The sequence below is a fragment of the Muscardinus avellanarius genome (assembly GCF_963383645.1).
Source record: "Muscardinus avellanarius genome assembly, chromosome: 17".
Lineage (NCBI taxonomy): Eukaryota > Metazoa > Chordata > Mammalia > Rodentia > Gliridae > Muscardinus > Muscardinus avellanarius.
The window spans coordinates 51,461,509-51,487,640 of record NC_137803.1 but is presented as its reverse complement, the minus strand read 5'-3'; the positions used below and the strand labels follow the sequence as shown (position 1 = coordinate 51,487,640).

Genomic DNA, 26,132 nt, shown 5'->3' with positions numbered 1-26,132 from the left:
GGCGGGCTGGAGACACCCGGGAGGGGTCGGCTCGGGGTGGCTGATGAGCGATCCGACCCCCGCCCGGGCCCCGCCCACCCCGCCCGGGCCCCGCCTACCACCGCTCGCCCCGCCCCGCAGCTCCGCCCTTCGCCCCGCCCTTCGCCCCGCCCCGCGGCCCCGCCATTCGCTCCGCCCCGGCCCCGCCCCCGCCGCGGCCCCGCCCCCCCGCCCGCCCCGGTGCGCAGGTGGCGCGGCTCGGCGCAGAGCCGCAGCAGCCGCCCGCGCCCATGGCCGGCTCCGAGCAGCAGCGGCCGCGGCGGCGGGACGACGGGGACTCGGCCGCGGCGCCCCTGCAGGACGCGGAGCTGGCGCTGGCCGGCATCAACATGCTGCTCAACAACGGCTTCAGGGAGTCGGACCAGCTCTTCAAACAATACAGGTGACCGCCCCGCCCGGCCCCGAGCGCCGCCGCCGCGCTCCCCGCCCCCGGGCCCGGCGCCCCGCGGCCCCCGGGCCCGCCGCACCTGCCCGGGCTGGTCCGCCCAGGTCGGCCCGCGAGCTGCCCGCGCGGCCCTGGCGACCCGAGCGCGGCCGCCGCGCGGCTTCGCGGCTTCGGCTTCGCGGCTCAGAGCCGCACCGGCATCGCGGGCGCCTTTGTGCTGGAGGACGCACGCACAGGCAGCCTGGCCTCGCCGTGCGGGATCGAGCCCTTTGAACCCAGCTCTGCTCGCTCATCTCCCCGGCAGCGGTCTTCTTAAAACTCAGTCCTCCGAAGGAGTTTCTGATGCCTGCCAGGCGAGCGGATTTAGTAAGACTTTCCCTAAAATAAAGGGAGGAAGAAGGAAATGGAGGCACTTTTTAAAATATGTAAGCGTGGAAGAGGAAACACGTGTGTCCAGTTAAATTTTTTTTTGTTTGTTTGTCTTAAAAAAATACAGCGAAGGAACTGAAGCCTGGTAGCCTTCTGGGTGTGTGTGTGGGGGGGACCCTTCATTTCATTGGGCACCCAAAGCATCCGTTTTGTTTTCTGATTTAGGAAGCGAGTTTGCGATTTGCCCTCTGAGTGCTGACAGGCCCACGAGGATGTTCATTAGCAGCTTTCTTGAGCATGTCCAAGGCCATATGCTTCACACTTTTTAGATCCCGTAGTTTGGTTGAAGTGAGAAGACCAGAGTCCTGTTGTGTAGGAGAGACACAGCATGTAGAATATGAGATAGAGGCGCGGATCTAAAGTTTCAGACCTCAAAGATGGTGGTTTCTACCCAGAGAAACTGCTACATTTTTATTTATTATTGGTATTAGTATTATTGTTATGTTTCGGCACTGGGGAATGAACCTAGGGGCATTCTGCCTCCTATCACTGACGGCCCCCAGCTCCTTATATTTATTGATTTTGAACAGGGTCTCTCTTAACTTGCTGAGGCTGGCCTTGAACCTGCTGTCCTCCTGTCTCAGCTCTCTGAAACATTGGGATTATAGGTGTGCGCCACCAGTTAAACTTGCCACGTTCTTAATGCCAAAGCTAATATAATTATGAACTTTTCACTAAAGCTGATTTACCTTTAAGGAAAATGAAAAGTCTTAGATTTACTAAGCATACTTTATTTTTAAGACATACAAGTCTGTTTTCAAGCCATAGTTTCATCAAAGGCTGTTGATGGAGGATTTAAGATACTTGTCTCACTATCTCTTGTCTTTTAGTCCTCTAAAATGTATTCATGAAAATACATATTCCTATAAACATACTGGTAGTATGACTTTGCATACTACCAGTTTGTGTTGTACGACAGAAGCGGAGAAAGTTGCAAGAGTCAGATTTGCCAGGTGCACATGCCTGTAATCCCAGTACTTGGGAGGCTGAGGCAGGAAGATAGAGGGTTTAATGGCAGCCTCGGCAATTTAGCAAGACCTTATTTCAAAATAAAATAAAATGAGGTTGGGGATGTAGCTCAGAGATAGAATGCACCTGAGTTCAAGCGCCTGACTTCAAGCCCCAGTACCGCACACACACATACACAAAAAGTCAAATTTACTTTCTTTAGTTGTTGATAGATGTACTCACATATTTCAGTTCTGTTTTGAAATTTGTGACGGTTACTTTAATGATTTCTCCTCCTCCTTCTCTTCCTCCTCCTTTACCTTCTCCTTCTATTACTGCTTTAGTGTGCTTAAATATTACCTTGTGGTCTTCTTTTGAAATTTTGCCCTCATCTGCACAGTTTTATGCACTGTCAATAGAGGGCGGATCAAGCACTCTCAGGTCAGTAGCAGTGAGATGCGCTTTGAATGGTTTGCTCTGTGGGCGAGGGAGGGAGAATCCATGGAGGATTTTGCCTCTGTAGCCAGGAGCTGTCTGTATTTCCAAATGGGAACTAAAGATAAAGAAGAAGAAGAGAAATACTGCAAGAGCTGTTCTCTGCCAAGCACAAGTGCTAGACACGGCCTCATATATGCTCGCTGTTCTTAATGACAACAAGAAAGAGATGTATCTTATGACAACTTATAACAAGGGCCTGAGACTCCGTGTTAGCATAGACGTCGTCCCTGGCTCCAGTCAGTGAGTCTTAATTTTACCATTCTGCCTCCCTCACTAAACTTATTATACTTTAAAATCTGCCCTGTGATTCTGTTTTCTAGCAATGTTAACCTTTTTATAGGAGTGACAGGAGGGTAGAAGACAGCACTCTCCTGCCTTCTCTTCCTTCATCCAAAATGCGTGTTTCTCATCCAGGTTTTGGGAGGCACGCTTAGAGGAACGGTCCGAAGTGGCGTCTAGCAGCCTGACTTCTGGTCCTTGTTTTGTCACTTTCGTACCTGTTGACTTTGGTTTCTCAAAATCGGATTCCTTGAGTATAAACTTTGAGTAGTGATAACAATACTGACATCACAGTGAGATTGTTGAAATTAGAAGAAGCATTCGTGGTACCTGGCACACTATGGGCAATCAGTAAATGCAAGTTTGCTTCGACTTGCCTTGACTACTACTGTTGGGTTCCATTTGTAACTGTAGAGTTTGAGTACAAGATGTGTATGATTAGCTTTTGTATTTAAAGTTTGCCTTACATATTACATTTGAGAAATTTGAGGTCCTGTCATGCATCTGGAAATTTCTCTTCCTGCCCTCAAGGCAAATGGCCTGGGGGAAGCCCAGCATTGACTTCATGATAGTGTTCCAGAAATGATTGTTTTGTCTTACTGGTAAACCTCCCAAAGTTTTATTGTTATGGTTTAACAAAGAAAGGTTTTGTGTCTGGCCTAACAGTAACATTTTTATTAAAGCAAGAAGGTCATTTCTCATGCCACGCTGCTGAGATGAAAAGCTTCATCCAGTCATCTAAGGAGAAGTGGTTACTTTGTAGAAATGACGCATCATGAAGGCCATTCTGAATTTCTGAAATGTCTGCAGCTATAATTCAGGCATCATGTAGGAATTAGAAATGTATGCCCAGTGAAAACATTTTTTTGAGATATTCAACAAGGCTCTAGTTGAGATTTCCAAATGGAGCTACGATTTCTCTTGTGACTATAAGTATAATGTAGTGATAGCCGGCGTGGTGGTGCACACTTGTAATCCCATACTTGGGAGGCTACGGGAAGATCACAGGTTCATGGCCAGTCTCAGCAACTTAGTAAGATCCTGTCTCAAAATAATAATAATAACCCAGGCGTGGTGGCGCACGCTTGTAATCCCCGAGCTTGGGATCGCACAGGTTCGAAGCCAGCCTCAGCTACTGAGTGAGGCTCTCAGCAACATAGTGAGACCCTGTTTCCAAATAAAAAATATAAAGAAAAAGGTCTGGGAGTATAACCCAGAGGTAGAAAGCCTCTGGGTTCCATCCCCAGTACCACCAAAATAAATAATAAATAAAATAATAATAATAAAAATAGGGCTGGGGGTATAGGTATAGCTCAGAAATAGAAAGTCCCTGGGTTCAATCCTCAGTACTATAATAAAAAGTAGTGACGAGCCACCTGTGGTTGGCGCTAATCACTTGTCAGTCACGCACTTTGAGATGTTTTCCCAGAGATCAGGACAGATTTGTGCTGTGCTGTGACATGAATATGGTTCATGTCCCTCAAGGGTCCTTACCACAGTTAAAGGCTTGGCACTTTTGGAAGGTGGTAGACCCTTTAGAAAGTGGGACCTAGTGAGAGGTTCTTAGGTCACTGGGGCGTGAGGTATTTCTTATGCTACCCTTTTGTAAGTCAGGTAAGAAGTTTTTGTTGTTGTTGTTGTTGTTGTTTGTTTTTAAAAGAAGGCCCCACCCGTACTTTGGTGACTGTTGGCTCCTGTATGCCTGTGCACCACCAGAATGCCCTGCCATCTGCCATCCTCACCAGAGGCCAAATCAATGGGCCTAGCTGATCTTGGGCTGTGAACCTCCAGAAATCTGGGCTAAATAAAGTTTTTTTTTTCTTCATAAGTAGCCTGTGTCAAGTATTTCATTACAGTAATGAAAAGCCAACTGATACATGCTGCTTCAGGGCCTTTCTGCTTTGCTCAGGGATATACATTTATAAGATCATGATAGTGACCACCGGAAATCAAACTCCTGATTACAGTCTTAAGGCTTAGCCCTTTATCCAGCAGTGTCCTCCATACACACAAACACAGTCTGAATCCATGTTAGCTTGTGCGTCACACTCGGACCTTTAGATCCTGTGCACATGGTAAGGTAGACTGTGGGTGAGGTGAACAAGACAGGCGAGGCTTTTAAGTGTTGTGCTCTGGTAAGACTGACAGTAGTAGGGCGCTGGGAGGCACACCCACAGGCCGCTGCAGCTGCAGGAGCAGGGGCCGCAGCAGCTAGCCCAGCTAGAGAGTGGGCAGAAGAGATGCTGGAGGACCAGGCAAAGGAGAACAGGAGGGTGGCGCGGTCCCACCCAAGCTGAGAAGAGCAAACAGTGGGAACCTTACATAGAAACAGAAAGGGCGCCGGGAGAAAGGGGTTGTGACTGCAAGCCGACCGGCATTATTAGGTGGTTGTGTTGGATAGCTTATTCTCTACGTGGTATTTTCCTCTCACTGCTGGCTGGTGCCTGAACCTGTGGGTGCTTTTTTGTTTTAGCGCTGTTTGACTGTTAGGTGTCTAGTAGACTCACTTTTTCCTGCGACCATGGTCTACAGCATGGATGCCACATCTCTAATTAGCTCTCAGTTCCTTGGGGCGTCTAGGCTCTACTGTCGCCTTCCTTCCTTCCTTTCTTTTTTTCTTTTCAATTTGAAATGTTACTTGGATTTTCGATCAGAGGTTGGGTAGGAGAGGTGATGTACATTTAGCTGTGAGGAAAACCAGAAGTGTTTGGGGCTCCTGGCCCAGTGAGCGCTATGGTTTTCATTTCTACAAGCCTGACAGTTAACTCCCTCTTCCTTTGAGGCCACTCTCCCATCATGCATCCATGCTCCATATCCTTCTGGACCCCACAGGGTTCTTACTCTGCCAACACTCCTGACTCTGCAAGACTACTACTGCCTTCCGGCTGTGGATATTATTAAAAGTCATGTCGAATCATTGTCAACTAAAATAAGCATATTAGAGCATGTCTTTAGCATGCATGACACCCTGGGGTCAGTCCCCAGCACTGAAAGAGAGAAAAAGATGCATATATAGGTCTCTATTATGAAATGTACCCTGATGGCAAATACGCATGAATAAATAAGTATTTGATAGAGAATTAGTTGGTATTATGCATTGCTTTTTCCATTTTAAGTTATAAAATGGCAAAAAAAAAATGTTAGAAATTAAAAGCAAGAGCGATTCATGGGAAGTGGTATGTACATGTGGCATGTACATGTGTGAGTACATAAATGAATGTAGGGATCATAAATTGCTTAACACAGTTTATAGCACATACAATGAAGCCACATGATATGAGCATGTTGACTGTGGAGCCCATATCACTGTAGAAGTGGTTCAGTGTATATCAGGGGTTTGGTAAGCTATGGCCCTGTTTGTTTTTTTTTTTTGTTTTGTTTTGTTTTGTTTTGTTTTTGCAGTACTGGGGATGGAACCCAGGGGCATTCTACCTCTGAGCTACATCCCCAGCCTTATTTTTTATTCTTTATTTTGAAACAGGGTCTCACTGAGTTGCAGAGGGCCTCACTAAGCAGCTGAGGCTGTCATCGATCCGTGATCCTCCTGTCTCAGCTTCCCAAATGCTGGGATTACAAGCGTGTACCACCACGCCCGGCTCAACTACCTGTGTTTGTAAATATAGTTTTATTAGGGCACAGCTACACTTATTGGTCTATGTCTGCTTGTACACTATAACTGCAGAAATAAGTAGTTGCGATGGTGAGCATATGGCCTGCCATGCTTAAAGTATTTATTTACTCTCTGTCCTTAAGTTTTTTGAGCCTTGGTACACACTGTGGGCCTTCCTGGAAAAACCCATGCATAACTAAGAAACCTTGTGCTAGGAAGCCTCTGAGCCTCTTTGCTCAAAACGTGTCAGAATCTTCGGAGGACAGGAAACACTTTCAGGCTGCTGGTGTTTCCTGGGCACTTTGGCTGCTCACAGATAGACATATGTCTCTGCTTTGTTGCTAGGCTTAATGGGGAGTTCACAGAAGTAGAAATTAAAAAAAAAAAAAAAAGGAGAAGCAATGAAAAGCAGAAATGGTATGAGGGAACTGGTGGGAAAGAAAGGAACTCTCGTGTTGACTTTTTCCATCCTCAACACAGTGCATGTTGGCAAAAAGGCTCACCCCCACCCCCACACGCTTGTAACCCCAGCATTTGGGAGGCTGAGACAGTGTCAGCTACTTCTTAGTGAGGCCCTTTGCAACTCAGTGAGACCCTGTTTCAAAATAAAGAATAAAAAATAGGGCTGGGGGTGTAGCTCCGGAGATAGAATGCCCCTGGGTTCCATCCCCAGTACTGAAAAAAAAAAAAAAAAAAGGCTATTTGCGAACCCAGATCCTCCTGTCTCAGCCTCCCAAATGCTGGTATTACAAGCGTGTGCCACCATGCCCGATTGAGAAATAAAGTTTTGATGAGGTTAAGAAACCAAAAAAACAAAACAAGGAGCGAAGTATTATTGGTGCGTGGAGTCCTTTCTATCATAGTTATACAAAACCACTTGTGGATCCCCAACACATCTTGACATTTCAGGAGTTTATACCTTTCCCATAGTCTGTTTTAGTTCTTCAAATACCACTTTCACATCCAGTCTTCTTTGCCAGGGTAACCCTCCTACTTACCTGGCAACAGCAGTGAAACTCTGAAAAGGCTAATGCTAAGAAGGCCTCAGGAAGAAGAGAGTGTAAAAGAACCATGGAAGGTCCATGGCTGTGGGGCCGAGATGAGTTTGCCTATGATTTCCAAACTCTGCCCGGTCCTGGCTCTGCCCTGGGAAGGGTTGGGTGAGGTAAGGAGAGGCCAGTCCCTGTCTTATGCAGTAGCGCCCTCTCTGTGGTTTCATTTCTCATGGTTTTACTCATCCACTGTCACCTGTGGTTTGAAAATATTCAATGGAAAATTCTAGAAATAAGCAATTCATAAATTGTTCTGTATTTTGTTCTTGTTGTTAACCTCTTACTGTGTCTATAAGTTAAGTTAGGCATGCTGTATAGGAAAAACCCTCTTACACAGAGAGGTCACCACTGTCTGCAGTTCAAGCATCCACTGGGGTTTTGGACAGGGTCTTGGTAAGGGGGCCCCTGTACCTCTCACCGCTTACTTGGTTCTGGCACCATAAGTTGGTGTCTGCTGTTGAGTCTAGTTTGAGCCTGAGTAGGCCTTTCTGCACTAATCTATGGGAAAGTGCATTTTAGTTTCTGAACAAGTGCCTGTGAATAGATATTTAGGTATGAAGTTATTCATAAATTTGCTGTATAAGAGGAGCAAGCCACAACATTTTGGCAGGATTTGAAGATTAAATAGGGCTTTTCTTCTTGTGTAAAAATGGTTGGTGGTTTGCCATCTGAGCCCTTTCCTTTGCTAAAGTTGCTTTCTCCATCTCTTCCTTCTTGCTCAAGACTTTCTTTCTTTCTTTCTTTCTTTCTTTCTTTCTTTCTTTCTTTCTTTCTTTTTCTTTCTTTCTTTCTGTGGTACTGGGGATGGAACCCAGGGGCCCTCTACCTCTGGGCTACACTCCCAGACCTATTTTGCATTTTATTTGGAGACAGGGTCTCTTAAGCCAGATGAGGCTGGCTTCGAATCTGCACGATCCTCCTGTCTCAGCCTCCCAAGCGCGGGGATTACAAGCGTGCAGCACCACCACGCCCAGCTTTGCTCAAGTATTTAAAAACAACAACAACAACAACAAAAGTACAGTAGGTATTTACCACTACCTCACAGGAACTCATTGGTTATTTCAGAGAAGGCCCTGGAGAATCGGGAAGTATATCTCTGTTACCATGATGTTACTCTTCATGATATTAATATTCCTTAGTATTCATGAAGGGAGTGGCCACCCCACACACACCAAAGTGTATGGAATGAAACTACTGATGGTGCTTACAGAGTACAGGCCACACTCTGTCCCCCTCTGTATTGGACGCCTCTCCTAATCCTCCCTCATCTCTGGGGGTGCGTGGGGGTAGGAGGGAGCTCCAGGCATCTCGCTGGCACAGAGGGGGAGAGGAACACAATGGCCTGCCCTAGGCTGCACAGCCGGAAGTGGGGGCTGGGGTAGGCCTCCTGGCTCCAGAGGCTGTGTGTGGCCTCTCTCTTCTGTAGCTTTTACAGAAAAAGGTCATCCTGTCTGTCAAAGTCATTTCTGGCAAGTGCCCCTCCCCCGCAATATGCAGATCACACTCTGGCTGTTAGAGACTGCATCAAACTCCCTTCAACCCCCGCAGGGGGACCTGTCCTTGAGTGCTGCTTCAGACCCTTGTACCACGCCCGTGCCCACCGTTCTCTGCGTGGTGAGCTCAGCATCCCGGCCGGCTGCGGTCTGCTCTGTCTGCTCCCTTTCACCCTGGTTGTGTGTGAACATCCAGCAGCCAGTCATGCCTTGTCCTCCACGCAGCTCAGATTTTTCCAAAAGGGCTTGGAGACTCCTCCACACGCCTGCCCCCGTCCCTCCATTACCCGGCACTGCCGTGTTGACAAGGTGCCCGGTCCCCTGTGTGTAGGAGAGGCGGTGATGGTAGAGCTGGGTTCTACCTGGCTTCCTCTGCAGTCGTTCCTGGCTTTCCTGAGGGTACTGGGGTTTGGTGAGGCCCAAGAGGTATTCAAAGCAGAGCAACTTCCTTTTATTTGCCAGTTAGAAAGCATGGCACAGCAGGAGTGACTTTCGGAGCTCCTGAAGCTGTGGGTTCCTCGCACATGCTCATGAACATGTGTCCTGAGCCAATTTGGGGTGCTCCAGAGAGGGCTTAAAAGCGATGCTCTCCTCGTAAGCAGAGTGGAACCGATGTCTGGCCCCATCAGCTGCTTCTCCACGGTGCGTTCAAAGCTGCCCTGCCCGGTACTGAGTAGGGCCAGCGCCGTCTCTGCACACACCTAGGCCTGGCCGGTGGCTGTGGGGAGGGCTGGGCCTAACGAGGCACAGTTTCCTATGAATCTGATCTGCTTCTGAAGTGGCCCAGGAAGATGTAACTGGGGCGGTTGCATTCTCAGAAAGAGATGTTTTCTGTTTGGTGTTATGTCTTGTGTCGAGCCTGACTGGCAGGCTTTCACTTCCTCACCTAGGGGCTCTCAGGGCTCTGGGCCCTCCGGCTGGTGCTATAGCAGCTCTTGGGTTATTGGCTCTGGCATGAGAAGGAGCGGCGTATTCCCAGGCTCCAAGGCCCTGTCCTGAGTGCCAGGACAGACTAGTCTGGGAAGGATATTTTTTAGAGTACTGACTGGAGTATCAGACCTAATGATGACAAGCATGTTGTAATTCCTCTTTTATGATCCTAAAGTGAAATAACTTATCTACATTTACAACATCTAAAAATCAATAGGATGCCCAAATAGTGTTAAAAGAGAAATTCACTATACAAATTGCAGATGTGTTTAAATGTAAGTGCGTACTTAGCACACTTTCATCAGAAGACAAAACGAACTAGTTAGATGCTTACACTTGTGCATCGTGAATAAACTTGGGTTTACGTAGGAAAATGCAAAGCCATGGCATAGGGCTGGGGAAATGAGAGAGGAGCGCAATCTGACACAAGGGGGGGGGGGCAGCAAGTTCATCTGCGCATGCTCAGAGAAAGAGGTGGCCGTAACTGAAGGAGAATAGCTGACTACGCCAATACTGGCCTTCTGTGGAGGAAATGAGAAGCACGATTGGTTGGTTGATTGATTCTGCAGTGCCGGAGTTTGAACCTAGGGCCTTCTGCAGAGTACCAGGCAAGTGCTTGTGCACGGAGCCACATCCCCAGCCAGAGTGTAATTTTTTTTTTTTTTTTTTTTGGTAAGCCTGACTGCCTTTGACAGGGTGGTGTCAGAATAGATAAAGTCTCTATGTTAAGATATGTCTCCTGACAAAGTGTTTCAGAAAACACATCTGACATAGTTTAAAAAAAAATATATATATATATATTTTTTTTTTGGTGCATTGTAATTCTACATCATAATGAGATTCAGAGTGATAGAAATATACATGCACACAGAACTTGGTTTTTCATATCAGATGATTGAAATCTCTCCACAAACCAAGAACTTTATGGGCCATTGCCTTTATAGGTGTTTAGGATTCAAGGATAAATTGGAGAAAAGGTTTACGGAGGAGGTGGACAGTGGGTGACCCCTAATGATAGTATCAGAGTATGGTTGAAAAATAAGAACCAGACTCAACATATATAATGTCAGTATTCAATAAATAATTTCAGCAACTTCCATCACATAAATTTCAGTGTGTTATAAATTCTTAAGAATATTGAGAAGTAAAAGAGACATAAATTAATGACATTTATTAGCATCTAGTATTTTATATGTCTTACTTAACATTAAATCATTAAATATTTTAAATGTGACCTTTAGTAGCTTTGTTAAACGCTGGCATGTGAAAGGTACAAAAACAGGCTGGGACAGCTGTGCTGTGTTGACCCCTCAGAAGCAAAAAGCAGCGTTGCTGTTGAGGGACACGGTTTTCCAAAATCACGAACAAATCATGATGAAGTGTACACTAGGTGCAAGGAATGCAAGTGGCTCTGGATATCCACTAAATCTGCATCCAAGAATTCAACTAACCAAGAATTGAAAATATTTGGAAAAAAGTTCCAGACTGTTCCCAAAGCAAAACTTGAATTGGTATGCTTTAAGTACCATGCTAACTTCACACAAATGAGATGAGGTATAGGTGTTCTATTAGGGCTTACAAGTAATCAGGTGATGATTAGAACTACGTGGGCAACTGTGTGAGTTATATGCAAATACTATACCAGGTCAGTTCCCTTGCTGGGTGAGGTCCCCTGCATTGGGGCCTACCAAAAAGGCTTCCCAACTTTGGATATCAGAGTACAAACTTTTCATATCCTTTGCAGGAAAATTTGCTTGCTTTGTTTACTATTTAGCAAAGGATTACACAACTTAAAAATAATTTTTTTGTATATGATCCTGGGAATGGAACCCATGGATATTCTACTCCTGAGCTATACCCCCAGCCATATTTTATTTTTTTATTTTAAAACAGGACCTCACTGAGTTGCAGAGAACCTCGCTAAGTTGCTGAGGGTGGCCTCAAAATATGTGATTTTCCTGTCTTAGCCTTCCAGGTACTAAGGTTACAGGTATGCATCACCACATTCAGCTGAAAATAAAAATTTAAAGATGAAAAGTAAAAGGGCCAACTCTCCTGGGATTGAGGCACAGTTGCCCCGAAGTTACATAGCCAAAGGGACCATGAAAGTGATTCTTTTAAAATGTGAGGAATAGGATGGGATGCTTCATGATAATTTTCCATTTTGCTTGTTCTTATAAGAAGCTAGTAGGAGGAAATCTCCACATAGCTTTATCTCTGATAGAGCTCCTTGATACACAGAGGTATGGGGCTCTTCCTGGTCCCGCCCTCAACCATGATATCAATTTTATCTGGTAATACATGTTAGCTCAGCATGTTCTTGCATGCTTCATTGCACCATAACATTCTTTCTTGGATGGGGCCTTTCTAGAAAAATCTGTCTGGGCATGCAGCTTCTCACTCCAAGAGCCTGTGGTTGGGTGCCATGGGGTCCTGTCGTGGTTGGATTTCTCATCATAGAGATAGCTGCTCTTCCATTCGGAATTGCACTTACTAACCCTCTCTCTGCAGCAGTCTTCCTTTGGGTTTCACTTCATGTAAATTACTCATCCACAAAGTTAATGTCAAAGAGAAACAGATCTGTAAATCTTTGCATAATTTTTTTATAACAAATAAAGATTTTTGGTATTATTCTAACAGGACAGAAAAAATAAAAGAAGGAAATGGCATTTCACATCCAAGTTCAAGTTGAATTTGCTAACTGACAGAACTTCATTAAGAAGCAGTTGGGTTAAACTAAAATCCATGCTGCATGGCCTCTTTAGGATTGCTCCCAGTAGGATGAGTCACTGTCAGAGATTTGAGTCTTTTTTCTCTCTCATTTTGAGCAGTGAATTACAACATCTCAAGTGTTATATTGTCAACAGATCTCTGGAACAAGAAAGAACTTGATACCCTTACATCTTACAAATCATATTCACTTCTTCTATCCTCGGGTCTACAAGAAGCACAGTGAATTCATTGGCTGCATTCTTCTCTGATATGACTTTTGAACTTTCCAAGGCTGGAATAGAGCTGTAGTTGTTGGGACAATTGGGTTTCTGACGTTTCCTGCATAACAGCAATCTAATTGCTCAGAAAGTTTGTTTACATCTGAAATGTCATTTGCTTCAGCTGTCAACCACATGGACCCAAATGTATTTTGGTTATTTCTGTATTGATGATTGATGAGACACTCAGTTTGAATGATCAGAATTACAAATTAGCAGGGGAAAAAAATCTGTTCTTGAAATAGTACTGGGAGAAATAGCTATCCAAAGTAGGTTAGCCAAATGTCAGGACCTGCTGTGGTGGACTTCTTAGAGATCCTTGTTCTAGAGAGAATGCCAATGCAAAACTGATGAGAAAGGGGAAAATTTTTCTCTAGTCCTTAGTGTGCCATCTTGAATCTGGACTGGGCTTTTGAGAGTCTTTGAAGTTAACTCGAAGTTAGCGGCTGTCCACTTATAAAAGAATGTCTAGTAATAAAACAAAAACTCACCAAGGAGCTATAAAAAATGTGTATTTAAAGAAGATTCTGAATCATGAAGTAAATCCAGATAAATTTTCTTGACCCATGCCCTACTAACAGGAAAAATGTCAATGCCTTAGTGATTGACAAATACCCGTGAAGTTCAGAGTTAGTTACTAAGAATGTGTTTACTAAGATTTTAGTATTAAAACAATCAGTGTCATCAGAAAATGCCTTTTAGCTGAAAAATATAGATCTAAAGATCTAAATGATTTTTAAAAATAATTAGTGTACCAGGAGTGATGGCGCACACCTGTAATCCCAGGATGTGGAAACCTGAGAAAGAAGGATCACAAATTTGAGGCCAGCCACAGCAACTCAGCAGGACCCTCAGCAATTTAGCAAGAACCTATTTCAAAAAGAAGACAGGGCTGGAAGTTCAGCCCAGAGGTAAAATGTCCCTGAGTTCAGTCCCTGTTACTCATAAAATTAAATTAATTTTATTAGTTTTGAATTGCTTGTATAAATAGATGAAAGTGATTAATCCTCAAAGTAGTCACGATGTTTGTAAATTATTATCACAAATAATAAAGGAACCACTTTATATCTTAAAGGTAAAAACACTGGATTGGTTTTGTTAATTTTTAAATAGTCCTTGTTGAAAGGTGAGTAGGAAAGTCTTTTCAGTTAGTTGAACTACTTTCAGACTGTCTCAGTAATTTGCCATCGGGATTTAGCAATGTGAACATGGGTAAGCAGTCTTCTAATCATGCAGTATCTGATCAGCCTTTGCCTGAATTACCATAGGCAAAGCAAGTGAGTGAGGATCGGGAAGTAATAAATGCTGACTGTTGCTGAGTCATTGTGTGTGCGTCCATCCTAATCCCAGTCACCTCGGCAGCCAGGACGGCTAGCTTTAGTCATCAACTTGATTGGTTTAAAGGATGCCTCTAGCTTGGAAGAGAGAGAGGGAGGGAGGGAGGGAGAGAGAGAGACAGACAGACAGACAGATCTGCCCCAGCCCTAACAAGGGTGCTCTTGTTGGCCTCGCTGCCTGCAGGGATGGAGGCCACAGCCCTGCCACCTGGGCTGTCTCTAGAAGCTGCCAGAGGCAAGAAACAGATATCTGCCCAGAGCTTACAGAGGGCGTCCCTGCTAGTACCTCCGCTCAGCCCAGTGAAATGGGTGTTGGGCTGCTGGACTCCACAGCTGACAGAGGAGATATTTTGGTTGTTTTAAGCCACCAAGTTTATGGTCATTTCTTATATCAGCCACAGGAAACTCATGCAGCCTCCCACTGCTCCTAGGGTTAGGACCAAGAGCCTTCATGGGATCTGTCTGGTGTAGCATGCTCCTGCGTGATTCACCCTTTGACCACTATGTCTTTTATACGCACACACACACATACACACACACTCTCTAAAATAAAATATATTTTTGTGTGGTATCGGGGATGGAACCCAGGGGCATTCTACCTCTAAGCTCCACCCCCCAGCCCTATTTTTGATTCTTTATTTTAAAACAGGGTCTCACTGAGTTGCATAGGGCCTCACTATGTAGCTGAGGCTGTCCGTGAACCATGATCCTTCTGTCTCAGCCTCCCAAATGCTGGGATTACAAGCTGTGCCCCCACACCTGGCTATACTTATTTTTTATGTGGTAAGGTATACATAAGATAAAACTTGCCCTTTTTTTTTTTTTAAATCAACTTTAGCTGGGCATGGTGGCGCATGCTGGTAATCCCAGCATTTGGGAGGCTGAGACAGGAGGATTGCAGTTCGCAGCCACCCTCAGCTACTTAATGAGACCCTTTGCAATTCAGTGAGACCCTGTTTCAAAATAAAGAATAAAAAATAGGGCTGTGGGGTGTAGCTCGGAGGTAGAATGCCCCTGGGTTCTATAACTAGCACTGAAAAAAAAATCAACTTGATTTTCTCTACCTTAAAAAAATAAAATCCACTATTAATTTTTGCCCTGAGAAAATGCTTCTTTTGTTGTTCACATCTGAATTTCTGAAAAGATGATCCCAGATGCATTTATTAGCTAGATCCAAGTGTGGCCAACCCGTTACAAAAATTAATTACGGTTATCACAGCCTTCCCATTCAGCCACACATTACGGCACACAGGTAACAGGGAGGTCAACAAGCTGGAGGAAACACGGCATCAGGAGAAGGAAAGCCCATGCATACAGAACAAATACGACTTTGTAATAACTAAAGAAAATGAAAGCAATGAATAACAATGGCAGTGTCATAACTGTCTCCTTCCCCAGTCATAATATAAGTTGCTATAAAACGCAAACCCCTTAGATAGAAAGAACTTGTGCGTCATAGTCACGTGCTCAACAGTTTCACACAAGAAAATAAAGCCATCTTTATATGTGCATACTTTGCAACTAGAATACTTAATTTTCTTCTCTTTAAGCTATAAAACTTGCCGTTTTAACCCATTTTTAAGTGGACGTTTCAGTGGCATTGACGTCGTTCAGCCATCACAGTCGCCGTCGTCAGGGCTTCTCTCGTTTTCCCAGACGGAGACTCTGGCCCATTAAACGCTGACTTCTCATTTCCCCTTCCTCCTCCTCTGCAGCCAGCATTCTACTTCCTTCTCTCTACATTTGACTACCGCAGATACCGTGTGTACGTGCAGTCGTGCACTGTGTCTTGGGGTTTGCTTTGCTTGCCTTCTGTTCCCAAGGTTCATTCATGTGAGAGCTTGTGCCAGAAGTTCCTTTCTTAGGAATGAATGATATTTCATGTATCGCAGACCACTTTCTGCTTATCCATTCATCCAAGGGCGCCTTGGTTGCTTCTATGTTTTGGCTGCTGTAAGTAATACGCTGTGAGCATGCATGTGGCTGAGCTGCTTTGAATTCTTCTAGGTCTATACCCTGAAGTAGAATTGTTGGAACATATGGTGATTCTGCCTTTAATTTTTTGAGGAACATCATCCTGTTTTTGATAGTGGTTGTCCCATTTTACAGTCCCATCAGCAGTGCACTAGGGTTCCAATTTCTCTGCATCCTTCCTAATACTTGTCTGTTTGTGTGGTTTTTGTTTTTGGATAATAGCCATCTTATAGGTGTTAGGTGATATCTGATTTACAGTTCCCTGATGATGATGATGATGATGACGACAATGATGATGATGATGATGATGATGATGATGATTTGGGGGTTCTGGGGATGGAACCCAGGGGCATTCTACTTCCGAGCTACACCCCCAGCCCTATTTTGTATTCTTTATTTTGAAGCAGCGTCTCACTGAGTTGTGAAGGACCTTACTGAGTACCTGAGGCTGGCTGTGAACCACGATCCTCCTGTTTCAGCCTCCCAAGTTTCCTAATGATTATTAATGTTGAACTTTCTGTTCATGTGCTTATTGGCCATTTGTGTATGTTCTTTTGAGAAGTATCTATTCAAATCCTTTGTCCATTTTTAATTGAATTGTTCTTTTGAATTGTGAGTTTTATATATTCTTCATATTTACGTCTTAGCATATGTATGATTTGCAATATTTTCCCCTTTCCATGGGCTGCTTTTATATTTCAATGATAGTGTCATTTGGTGCAGAAAATATTTTAATTTTGACATATTCCGTGTAGCTAGGTTTTCTTTTCTTATTTGCTTGTAGTTTTGACTTCACATCCAAGAAATCATTGCGAAAGCCTGTTTTGTGAGGCTTTTCCTGTTATTTAGTTTTATAGATTTAATGCTGCTTTGAAGTCTTTGATTTATTTTGAGTTCATTTTTGTCTGATGTAAAATAAGGAGCCAACTTCCTTCTGTCACGTATGGATATCCAGTGTTGAAAAGACTGACCTTTCACATTGCATGGTCTTGACATTTTTGCTGAAAATCCTTTGACTGTGTGTGTAAGTTTATTTCTGATCTCTCTGTCCCGTTGTTCAGCTTTTAAGTCTTGCACTTTTATTGGTGCATTGTAGCCTCACATCGTAACGTAGTTCAGAGAGAAATGGGGACGCGCATGCACACAGCTCTCGGTGAGCGTTCCCCTGGCGGTCTCGGTCTCCACTCCTCCCGCTCACCACACAGGACTGAGATGGGCACTGGTAATCCCACGTGCGCATTATACCAGTGGAAGTGTCTCCCTCCCCTCCCCACCACCTCCTCCTAGACCCCTCCAGAGCACCGCTGGGGTTCCTCCTCCAATTTCTAAAGCCCCTCTGGCATTCCGATTGCTCTCAGTGAGAGAAAACACATGACCCCTGGCTTTCTGCGACTGGCTGGTCTCATGTAGCAGAATGTTCTCCCCATTGTCCTATAGATCTGTCCTTATGCTGATATAATACTGCTTTGTTCCTGTAGCCTTGTACTGTTTTTAAATCAGGAAGTATTAGGCACTCAACTTTGATTTTTTTCAGATTATTTTGACAATTTAGGGTCCCTTTAAATTCCATGTGAATTTTAAAATGGTGTTTTATTTCTATATCTGCAAAAGGACATTATTGATTTTTTTTTTTCGGTACTGGGGATGGACCCCAGACCCCAGAGGCATTTGACCTCCAAGCTACATCCCCAGCCCTATTTTTTATTCTTTATTTTGAAACAGGGTCTCACTGAGTTGTGAAGAGCCTCACTAAGTAGCTGAGGCTGTCCTTGAACCGTGATCCTCTGGTCTCAGCCTCCCAAATGCTGGGTTTACAAGCCTGTGCCACCAGTCTAAGCTATCATTAGAATTTTGATAGGGATTATGTTGAATCTGTAGCTCACTCTGGGTAGCACTGGTGTCTTTGTTGTTGTTTTTGCAGTACTCGAGATGGAACCTGGGGCATTTTACCTCCGAGCTACCCTCAGCCCTGTTTTTTATTCTGTATTTGTTTATTTATTTATTTACTTATTTATTTATTTCTGTGGGTCTGGGGATGGAACCCAGGGGCATTCAACCTCTGAGCTACATCCCCTGCCCTATTTTTTATTCTTTATTTTGAAACCAGGTCTCACTGAGTTGCAGAAGGCCTCACTAAGTAGCTGAGGCTATGAACCGCGATCCTCTGGTCTCAGCCTCCTGAAAGCTGGGATTAAAAGCATGCGCCACCACGCCCAGCTCATTCTTTATTTTTTAAAACAGGTCTCACAGCCGGGCATGGTGGCGCACGCTTGTAATCTCCGCGCTTGGGAGGCTGAGACAGGAGGATTGCGCAGGTTCGAAGCCAGCCTCAGCTACTTAGTGAGGCTTTCAGCAACTTAGTGAGACCCTGTTTCCAAATAAAACATAAAATGGGTCTGGGAGTATAGCTCAGAGGTAGAAAGCCTCTGGGTTCCATCCCCAGTACCACCAAAAAATAAATAAATAAATAAATAAATAAATAAAATAATAATAATAAAATAAAATAAAACAGGTCTCACTGAGTTGCAAAGGGCCTCACTAAGTAGTAGCTGAGGCTGTCCTCAACCACGCACAATCCTTGTGTCTCAGCCTCCCGAATTCTGGGATTACAAGCGTGCGCCACCATGCCTGGCAGCACTGATATCGTAACAGAATTAAGTCTTCCAATCCATGCACAGATGATAGCTTAACATTTATTAATATCTTAACGTTTTTCAGCAATATTTTATAGATCTCAGTGTACAAGTATCTCACTTGCTTGGTTAAGCTTATTTTTACTATTTTATTCTTTTTGATGCTATTGCAAATAGCATTGTTTTCTTAATTTCCTTTGTGGGTTGTTCATTGTTAGCATATAGAAATACAATTAATTTTTCTATGTTGATTTTGTATTTTGCAACTTTGCTAATTTTTCTCTAATTTTAATAGCTTTTTCTGTGAAATTTTTAGGGTTTTATATCATCTGTGAATGGATATTATTTTTTTCCTTTCCAATTTGGATGCCTTTTACTTTTTTCCTCATCTTTGGCTAGTATCTCTAGTACTACTATGCTGAACAGCAGTGGTGAAAGTGGGCATCCTTGTCTTGTTCCTGATCTTAGAGGAATAGCTTGTCCGTTTTTTACCATTGAGTATGTTGTTAGCTGTGCGTTTCATGTTTTGATGAGAAAAGTTTTAAACATAGGACAATTATGGTTTTTCCATGTATTGTTAAGATTGATTTTCATATTTTCAGCCTGCATGATTCTTTTTTAGGATCCCACATTACTGAGTGGAGTAGGGACTGCCTGTCTTCTCTAGCATAAGGTTTTCCTCCACTAGACTATACCCTTTGACACTAAGGAGTTGCCTTTCTTCTTCCTATTGCATTCCCATGCACTTAGCCCAAGGCCCAGCGTGGAGTAGGTACTCACTGAGTGATGTCTGAATAATCCTTACTTTAAACAGGCATTTGTCGGGGTCAGTCCTGCTCTTCGTGCCATTCATTCCCCATTTTTCAAATATGTGGCTTCTTTGCAGTAGGAAATTTGCATGGGGTATTTTTGTGAATAGTGTTGCAGGGTCTCAGCTATACTTTCTCACCAGGAAAATTAGGTTAAACTCCCCCCAGTTGTTTTAAGACTTGTGTGTATTAAACACTCTGGGTATTTTAACTGGTTGTTATAACATTTTGATATTTTCAGTGTGTTATCACTTGGACATTGCATACCATCCCTTTTGAAATATAAAATTCATTAGGAAGGTACAATGAAGTACACTTGGTGTCAAGGTTGCTATTGTGATCTCAGTGGCTCAAGGCCATCATTTTCTGTGAGCACGGGGCAGTGGAAAGCGGGTGCTATGGTCCAGGTCAGTATTTTCAGAGACTTATCCTGCTTCTTGGGACTTTGGCCTGGCGCCAATAAAATGACAGCAGAAAATTGGCACTTGCTATACTGTATATTCGTGTTCCCTGAATAGTCAGATGCACGTCGAGTCACGTTTCTCTCTTATAGTTTAAAACCTGGTGCTATGGAAGGGTAATGTTTGTTTACAATCAAATTTTCACTTGTAAACTAAACATGTATTGACTGTTAAAGTCACCATGGCAGGTCCTGAGAGGGGAAAAAGACCCATTCTCTGTCCCCAAAGAAGGCCCAATTTGTGAAAGAAGATCCACATAGCATATAATTTATTTTTAATTTTTAATTTTTTTATTTTTGTGGGTCTGGGGATGGCACCCAGGGGCATCTGACCTCCAAGCTACACCCCCTGCCCTATATTTATTTATTTATTTATTTATTTATTTATTTATTTATTTAGGTCTAGGGATGGAACCCAGAGGCATTTGACCTCTGAGCTATACCCCCTGTCCTATTTTTATTTATTTATTTATTTGTTTATTCTTATTTATTTTTTTGTGGGTCTGGGGATGGAACCCAGGGGCATTCAATCTCTGAGCTACACCCCCTGCCCTATTTTTTATTCTTTATTTTGAAATCGGGTCTCACTGAGTTGCAGAGGGCCTCACCAAGTAGCTGAGGCTGGGCGCAAACCGCGGTCCTCCAGTCTCAGTCTCCCAAATGCTGGGATTTTTATTATTTATTTTGAAACAGGGTCTCACTAAGTTGCGGAGGGCCTCACTAAGTAGCTGAGGCTGTCCGCGAACCGTGATCCTCCAGTCTCAGCCTCCTGAATGCTGGAATTACAAGTGTGCACCACCACGCCCGGCTCAGCATATAATTTAAATAGAGTCACATCGTGAGAATGGTAATAATTACAGTGCATTGATCAGCTTGGGTTGTCATAGCAAGATAGTAGAGACTGGGTGCTTGAACAAAACAGGAATTCATTATCTCACAGTTTTGGAGGCGGAGGAGGGGGTCTAGAGCCACTGTGCTTGGAATCTGCCTGGAGGCCCTCACCTTGGAGTCTGCTGGGGCTCCCTTACTGCCTAGAGGCGGCCGCCTTCTCGCCATGCTCTCACATTCTCTGGGTTCAAGGGTACAATCAAGTTTAAGAGAAACAGTGTGTGTGTGAGAGAGATTTCTCTTTTCTGCTTACTTACAGGACCACCAGTCTTTTCAAACTGAGAACCTAGCTTTCTGACCCCATTTAACTTTAATTTTTAAAAGTCTTATTTTCAAATACACGCCCATTGGTGGTTAGGGCTTCAGCGTATGACTATAGGGGGGCAGTTCTGTCCGTAGCAACGGGGACAAGTGACATTTATGGAGGGCCTCCTTGCTGAGCACCCTTATTTGGCCTTCCCTGTGAACCTATAAGATGGGTACTATCATTTCCCCCTGTATACAGATGCGAAACTGAGGCTCAGAAGAATTAAATGGTTTTTTACGCTCACCCACTTAGCAGTGCCAGGACTTGAACTCAGGACTGTGGGAATGGAGGTAGAGAGGAGGTGCCTTGAGCCTGGGAAAGGAAGTAGCTTCTGGGCCACGGGGCTGAGCTCGCAGCTCATATGAGCTATGTGTTGTATTCAGGTCAAGGTGCTCCATGGCTGCGCATAGACATGTCTATTAAAGGGTTGATGCAGGGAGATTAGGTTCATATTATATGTAGAACCAAGGACTTTTGAGTCTCGCCTCTTGGGTGGTAGGAGTCATTGGTTGTTTTTGAGCAGAGGAGTAGCATGAGATTTTTGTTTTAGCCAGGCATGCTAGCACCCACCAGTACTTGAGAGGCTGAGACAAGAGGCTTAAGAGGTTTAACAGCCTCAGCAATTTAGCAAGACTCAACAATCTAGAAAGACCATATTTCAAAACAAAAAAATAAAAAGGGCTGGGGGTGTAGCTCAGAGGTAGAATGCCTTGGCTTCAACCTCAGTACCACACACACACACACACACACACACACACACACACACAAGATTTTTGTTTTCGAAAGCTAATTCTTGGGCAGTTTACACGGTACGTCTGGAGGCAAGAAAACAAGCTCCAGAGCAGTTGTCACAGCCCAGCCGCCTCATTCTCTCGTAGTCCTAAAGCGACTTCTAGTCGGCTGCCCTTGTCAAGTCTGTTCAAGACATTTAATTGTTCTTTACATCACAACACTTTGTGTACCCTACTTTCATGTATTTACATAATAAACAGTGGAATACATAATTGATGTCATAAGGGCAAGAGGTTCAAAGTCATTTGGAAATAATCATCAGGTTACTCAGGTAAGCACATGCTCACCTGGTAAGTACGGGAGAAAAGCCCCCTCTTGAATACTCCGCAGGTGGAGGGCGTCTACTCCTTTCCTTCTAGTATCGGTTAGACTGGAGGACTACGTGCGTGGAGACTGGCTGAGTGAAGTTTTACTGGGTGGGCATTTTGTGCATGTGTATAAAGCCAGGTCAGTTATAGACAGTTTGAAATGGTAGTACTATACCTTCCATGATTCTGTGTAGTGTAGTCACACAAAGGAAATATAGATCAAAAAAGCCTTATGTAATGGTAATTAAAACAAAACTGGTGTCAGTGAATTTTTTCATTAGATATGGTAGTGTAATGCAGTGAATTGAGTTCAAGGGAAAACGTTGGAGACCTGAGGGATGGACCCTTGGGTTCCTAGAGAGAGATGAGTGCTTCCTTTTGAATATCAGATTTCCATGTCATTTCATAATTTTTGACTTCTAAGACTCCTGATGGCATCAGTTAAAGTGGTAATGACTTCAAGGTGAGCCCACCAACTTCTGGCAATACTGAAAGCCAACTAGAGCTTCAGGAGCTGGCTGCACGCATGTCAGCCCAGTGGTCCAGTATGGAAGATGCTCCGCTGTTTCCCCTTGGTGACAGGATTGGCACTGATCACTGGCACAGGAGAGGAGGCTGCCGGCTTTCGAGAATGCCTGGCTTCCCTTGCCCCAAACCTCTGTCTGACAGATGGGTGGATGTGGGCAGCTGGGCAGTGGAGAAATCACCCAGGCAGTGAGTGGCCCAGTGCCACATTCCTGGCCCAAGAGTGCCATTTGCCAGCTCAAAAGAGGCTGAGCAAATGTAAGATGCGACAGCAGAAGTATTGGACTCTGTCATTAGGTTAGGAGTAGCTAGTAATGGTGAAGTCGCTTAGGGACCTCTTCCTTCTCTCTGCTTCCTGGATTTGCTTTTGTTATTTGTATTTTTATTACACTGTTACTTTTATTACTTATAATTATACATCATAGTGAGGTTCAAAGTGATATAAACACACACATACACACCAATTGGTTATTTTCTTCCCAATCCCACCCTGTTCCTCCTTCTTCTCTTCCTGTATGCTAGTGAGATTGGTAGCAGTGGCCTCATATATTCCTATGGCATTATTTAAACTGTTTCCTTCAATAATAGAAATTAATACTTTTAATGGATATATAGTATCACTTTAAAAATTTTTTAAAATATTTTAAACACACAAAAAGTATAGCATATTATAAACAAATATGGATGCCTTATATATCAAGAGTAGATAAGTGTTAACATTAACATTTGCCATATTCTCTTCAAGGTTTTTTTTTTTTAAGAGAAGTAAGATATCACTGTTCTAGTTAAAATCCCCCTTGTTACACAATGCATCCCTAGAGAAAGCCCCTGTTCTATGTCTTTTACATTCATATTTTGTACTTTATTTTTTATTGATTTTTTGTGGTACTGGGGATGAAACGCAGGGTCTTTCTACCTCCGGCTATACTCCCAGATCTATTTTATACTTTATTTGGAAACAGGGTCTCACTAAGTTGCTGAGAGCCTCACTAAGTAGCTGAGGCTGGCTTCGAACCTGTGCGATCCTCCTGTCTCAGCCTCCCAAGTGCTAGGATTACAAGTGTGCGCCACCACGCCCGGCTTATTTTGTACGTTTATTGCATATTCCTAAACATTAAATACACATAAGTTTCTATTTTCAAAATACATGTGAATATTCTTTGCAGTTTGCATTCTCAACCATTTTTAATTTTTCAAGTCTTCCATATTAATGTGTATAAATAAATGTAATCACTTTTTAGTTGGGCAAAGTGTTCCATATAAATATATGCTGTACTTATTATGCTAGTAATAACTATTTCACGCCGAGCGTCATGGCACACACTTGTAATTCCCAGCATTTGGGAGGCTGAGACCGGAGGATCGTGGTTCGAGGACAGCCTCAGCTACTTAGTGAGACCCTTTGCAACTCAGTGAGACCCTGTCCCAAAATAAAGAATAAAAAATAGGGCAGGGGGTGTAGCTTGGAGGTCGAATGCCCCTGGGCTCCATCCCCAGTACTGGGAAAAAATACTTAGGCAGGTTCCACTTTCTTAGGATCCTTCGTAGTGCTTTAGAAAACGTCTTTTACCTGTCTTCACATGCACCTGGCGGAACATAGATGTCTAGACTTGGAACTGTTAGCTTGAAGGATCAATGTTATATATTTGCAAATATCTCTTAAAGGTGTTTTACAGGGGCTTTTATAGTTTTCTCTTTAATTGCCTCTCCTGTCCTATATGTGATATGATTTTAGTTTTAGGATGTAAAAAGAATAACCAAGCAGAAATAAATATATTTTAGTCTCCATATTTATACATTTAGGGTCTTGGGGTTTTTCCAGTTATCCAGTCATTTATTGAATATAACCTGTACACTGAGGCATTGTGGGAATATCTGGAACAAATTGAGAACAAGTATCTTCTCTTTAAAATGGCTCTCCATATTGTGTGTTAATTGGCTTTCTATTGCTATAAGAAATACCTGAGATAATTAAGCTTATGAAGAGAAAAGGTTTATTTTGGCCATAAGTTTGGAAGTTTCAGTACATGACAGATTGGATCTCTTGCTGTGAGCCTATGGCAGCACAGTACGCCATGGCAAGAGCATGCAGCAGATGAGGTCTGTTTATCTCATAGCCAGGTGTAAAGAACTCACACACACACACACACACACACACGCACATACACACACACACACACACAATGTGGGTTTTAGAATTAAAAGCTTATCATTCAACCTCAAAAATCAAATTTCACTGAAGCAGTGTATTGAAAAAAGAATGAAATAAAAAAACCACTCACTCAGTGACTCCATTCTTTTTTTCTGACTTCTTCTTTCCCATCTTAGACCAAAACATTGAGAAATGAGTTCTTAAAGCATTCCTTGTGCACACTGAAAAGTAAACCAGAAGAGACAGGGAGAAACCAGAGGCTCTGCGCACTGCCGTTGCTCAACTCAGAGCCACGCGTGTGCTTTTCCTGCTGGCTCTGATACTCAGAGTTTTCATGCACATTTCACCCCATATCACATTCTGAGCTGGTACCAGTCTCTGGTAGCGCACGGTGACTCAGGCCCACGAAGCCCCCAAGCAGAGGCGCACGGAGAGCTGCAGATGTGCTACCAGGGGCATTTGGGGGCTGGGACGTCCCAGGTATATGCAGCCATGCTTCATCCCAGCAGATTCAGGGTGGAAGAAATGTTTTCACATCAGCAGAAGGTTGCAAGAAATTTCTACCTGGTTCATTGTTACCATTGTGTATATAGCAGTTTAATCAGAACATTTTTTTTTTTTTTTTTTTTGGTGGCACTGGGGGTAGAACCCAGGGCCTTTTCTACCTCCAAGCTACATTCCCAGACCTATTATATTTTATTTGGAAACAGGGTCTCACTAAGTTGCTGAGAGCCTCACTAAGTAGCTGAGGCTGGCTTTGAACCTGTGCGATCCTCCTGTCTCAGCCTCCCAAGAGCCGGGATGACAAGCGTGCGCCACCACGCCCAGCTCAGGACAACACTTGAATTGTCTGCCAGAAGTCTCTTTATTGCTAGTGATTTGATTTTTCACAAATGAAATGAAACTTATAAAAAATAGAAATAGAAGATAGAGAAATAGAAAATATCAATATTTAATATGTTTTATATATAAGATATAGAATAAAGCATAAAAACAAAGAAATGTAGAAAAAACTAATATAGCTTTATAAATCTAAATAGAGCAAGACTTCAGTAAGCATAAAATATTTTTTTATTTCAGAAAGGAAAATATCAGTGATGTTTTGAAAATTTTCTTTGTCAAAGCTTTGCATAGAATCTAGTATCTTTTAGTTAGCACAACTCCATCAGCCAACATTATTAATTTACCTTTAAAAAAGAAAAAAAGGAGCCGGACGTGGTGGCGCACGTTTGTAATCCCCGCGCTTGGGAGGCTGAGACAGGAGGATCGCACAGGTTCGAAGCCAGCCTCAGCT

The 26,132-nt window shown here is 43.5% G+C and overlaps 1 protein-coding gene across 1 annotated transcript in view; it reads left to right on the top strand.

Annotated features, from left to right (window-relative positions):
* Positions 1–269: 269 nt before the first annotated feature.
* TTC39C (tetratricopeptide repeat domain 39C) overlaps positions 270–26,132 on the top strand; it is a gene marked incomplete at both ends in the record, with an annotated part of 99,574 nt that continues 73,711 nt past the window's right edge. Inside the window, one exon of the mRNA XM_080714458.1 lies at positions 270–421. Coding sequence (XP_080570584.1) covers positions 270–421 — 152 coding nt within the window. The remainder of the gene's footprint in view (positions 422–26,132) is intronic.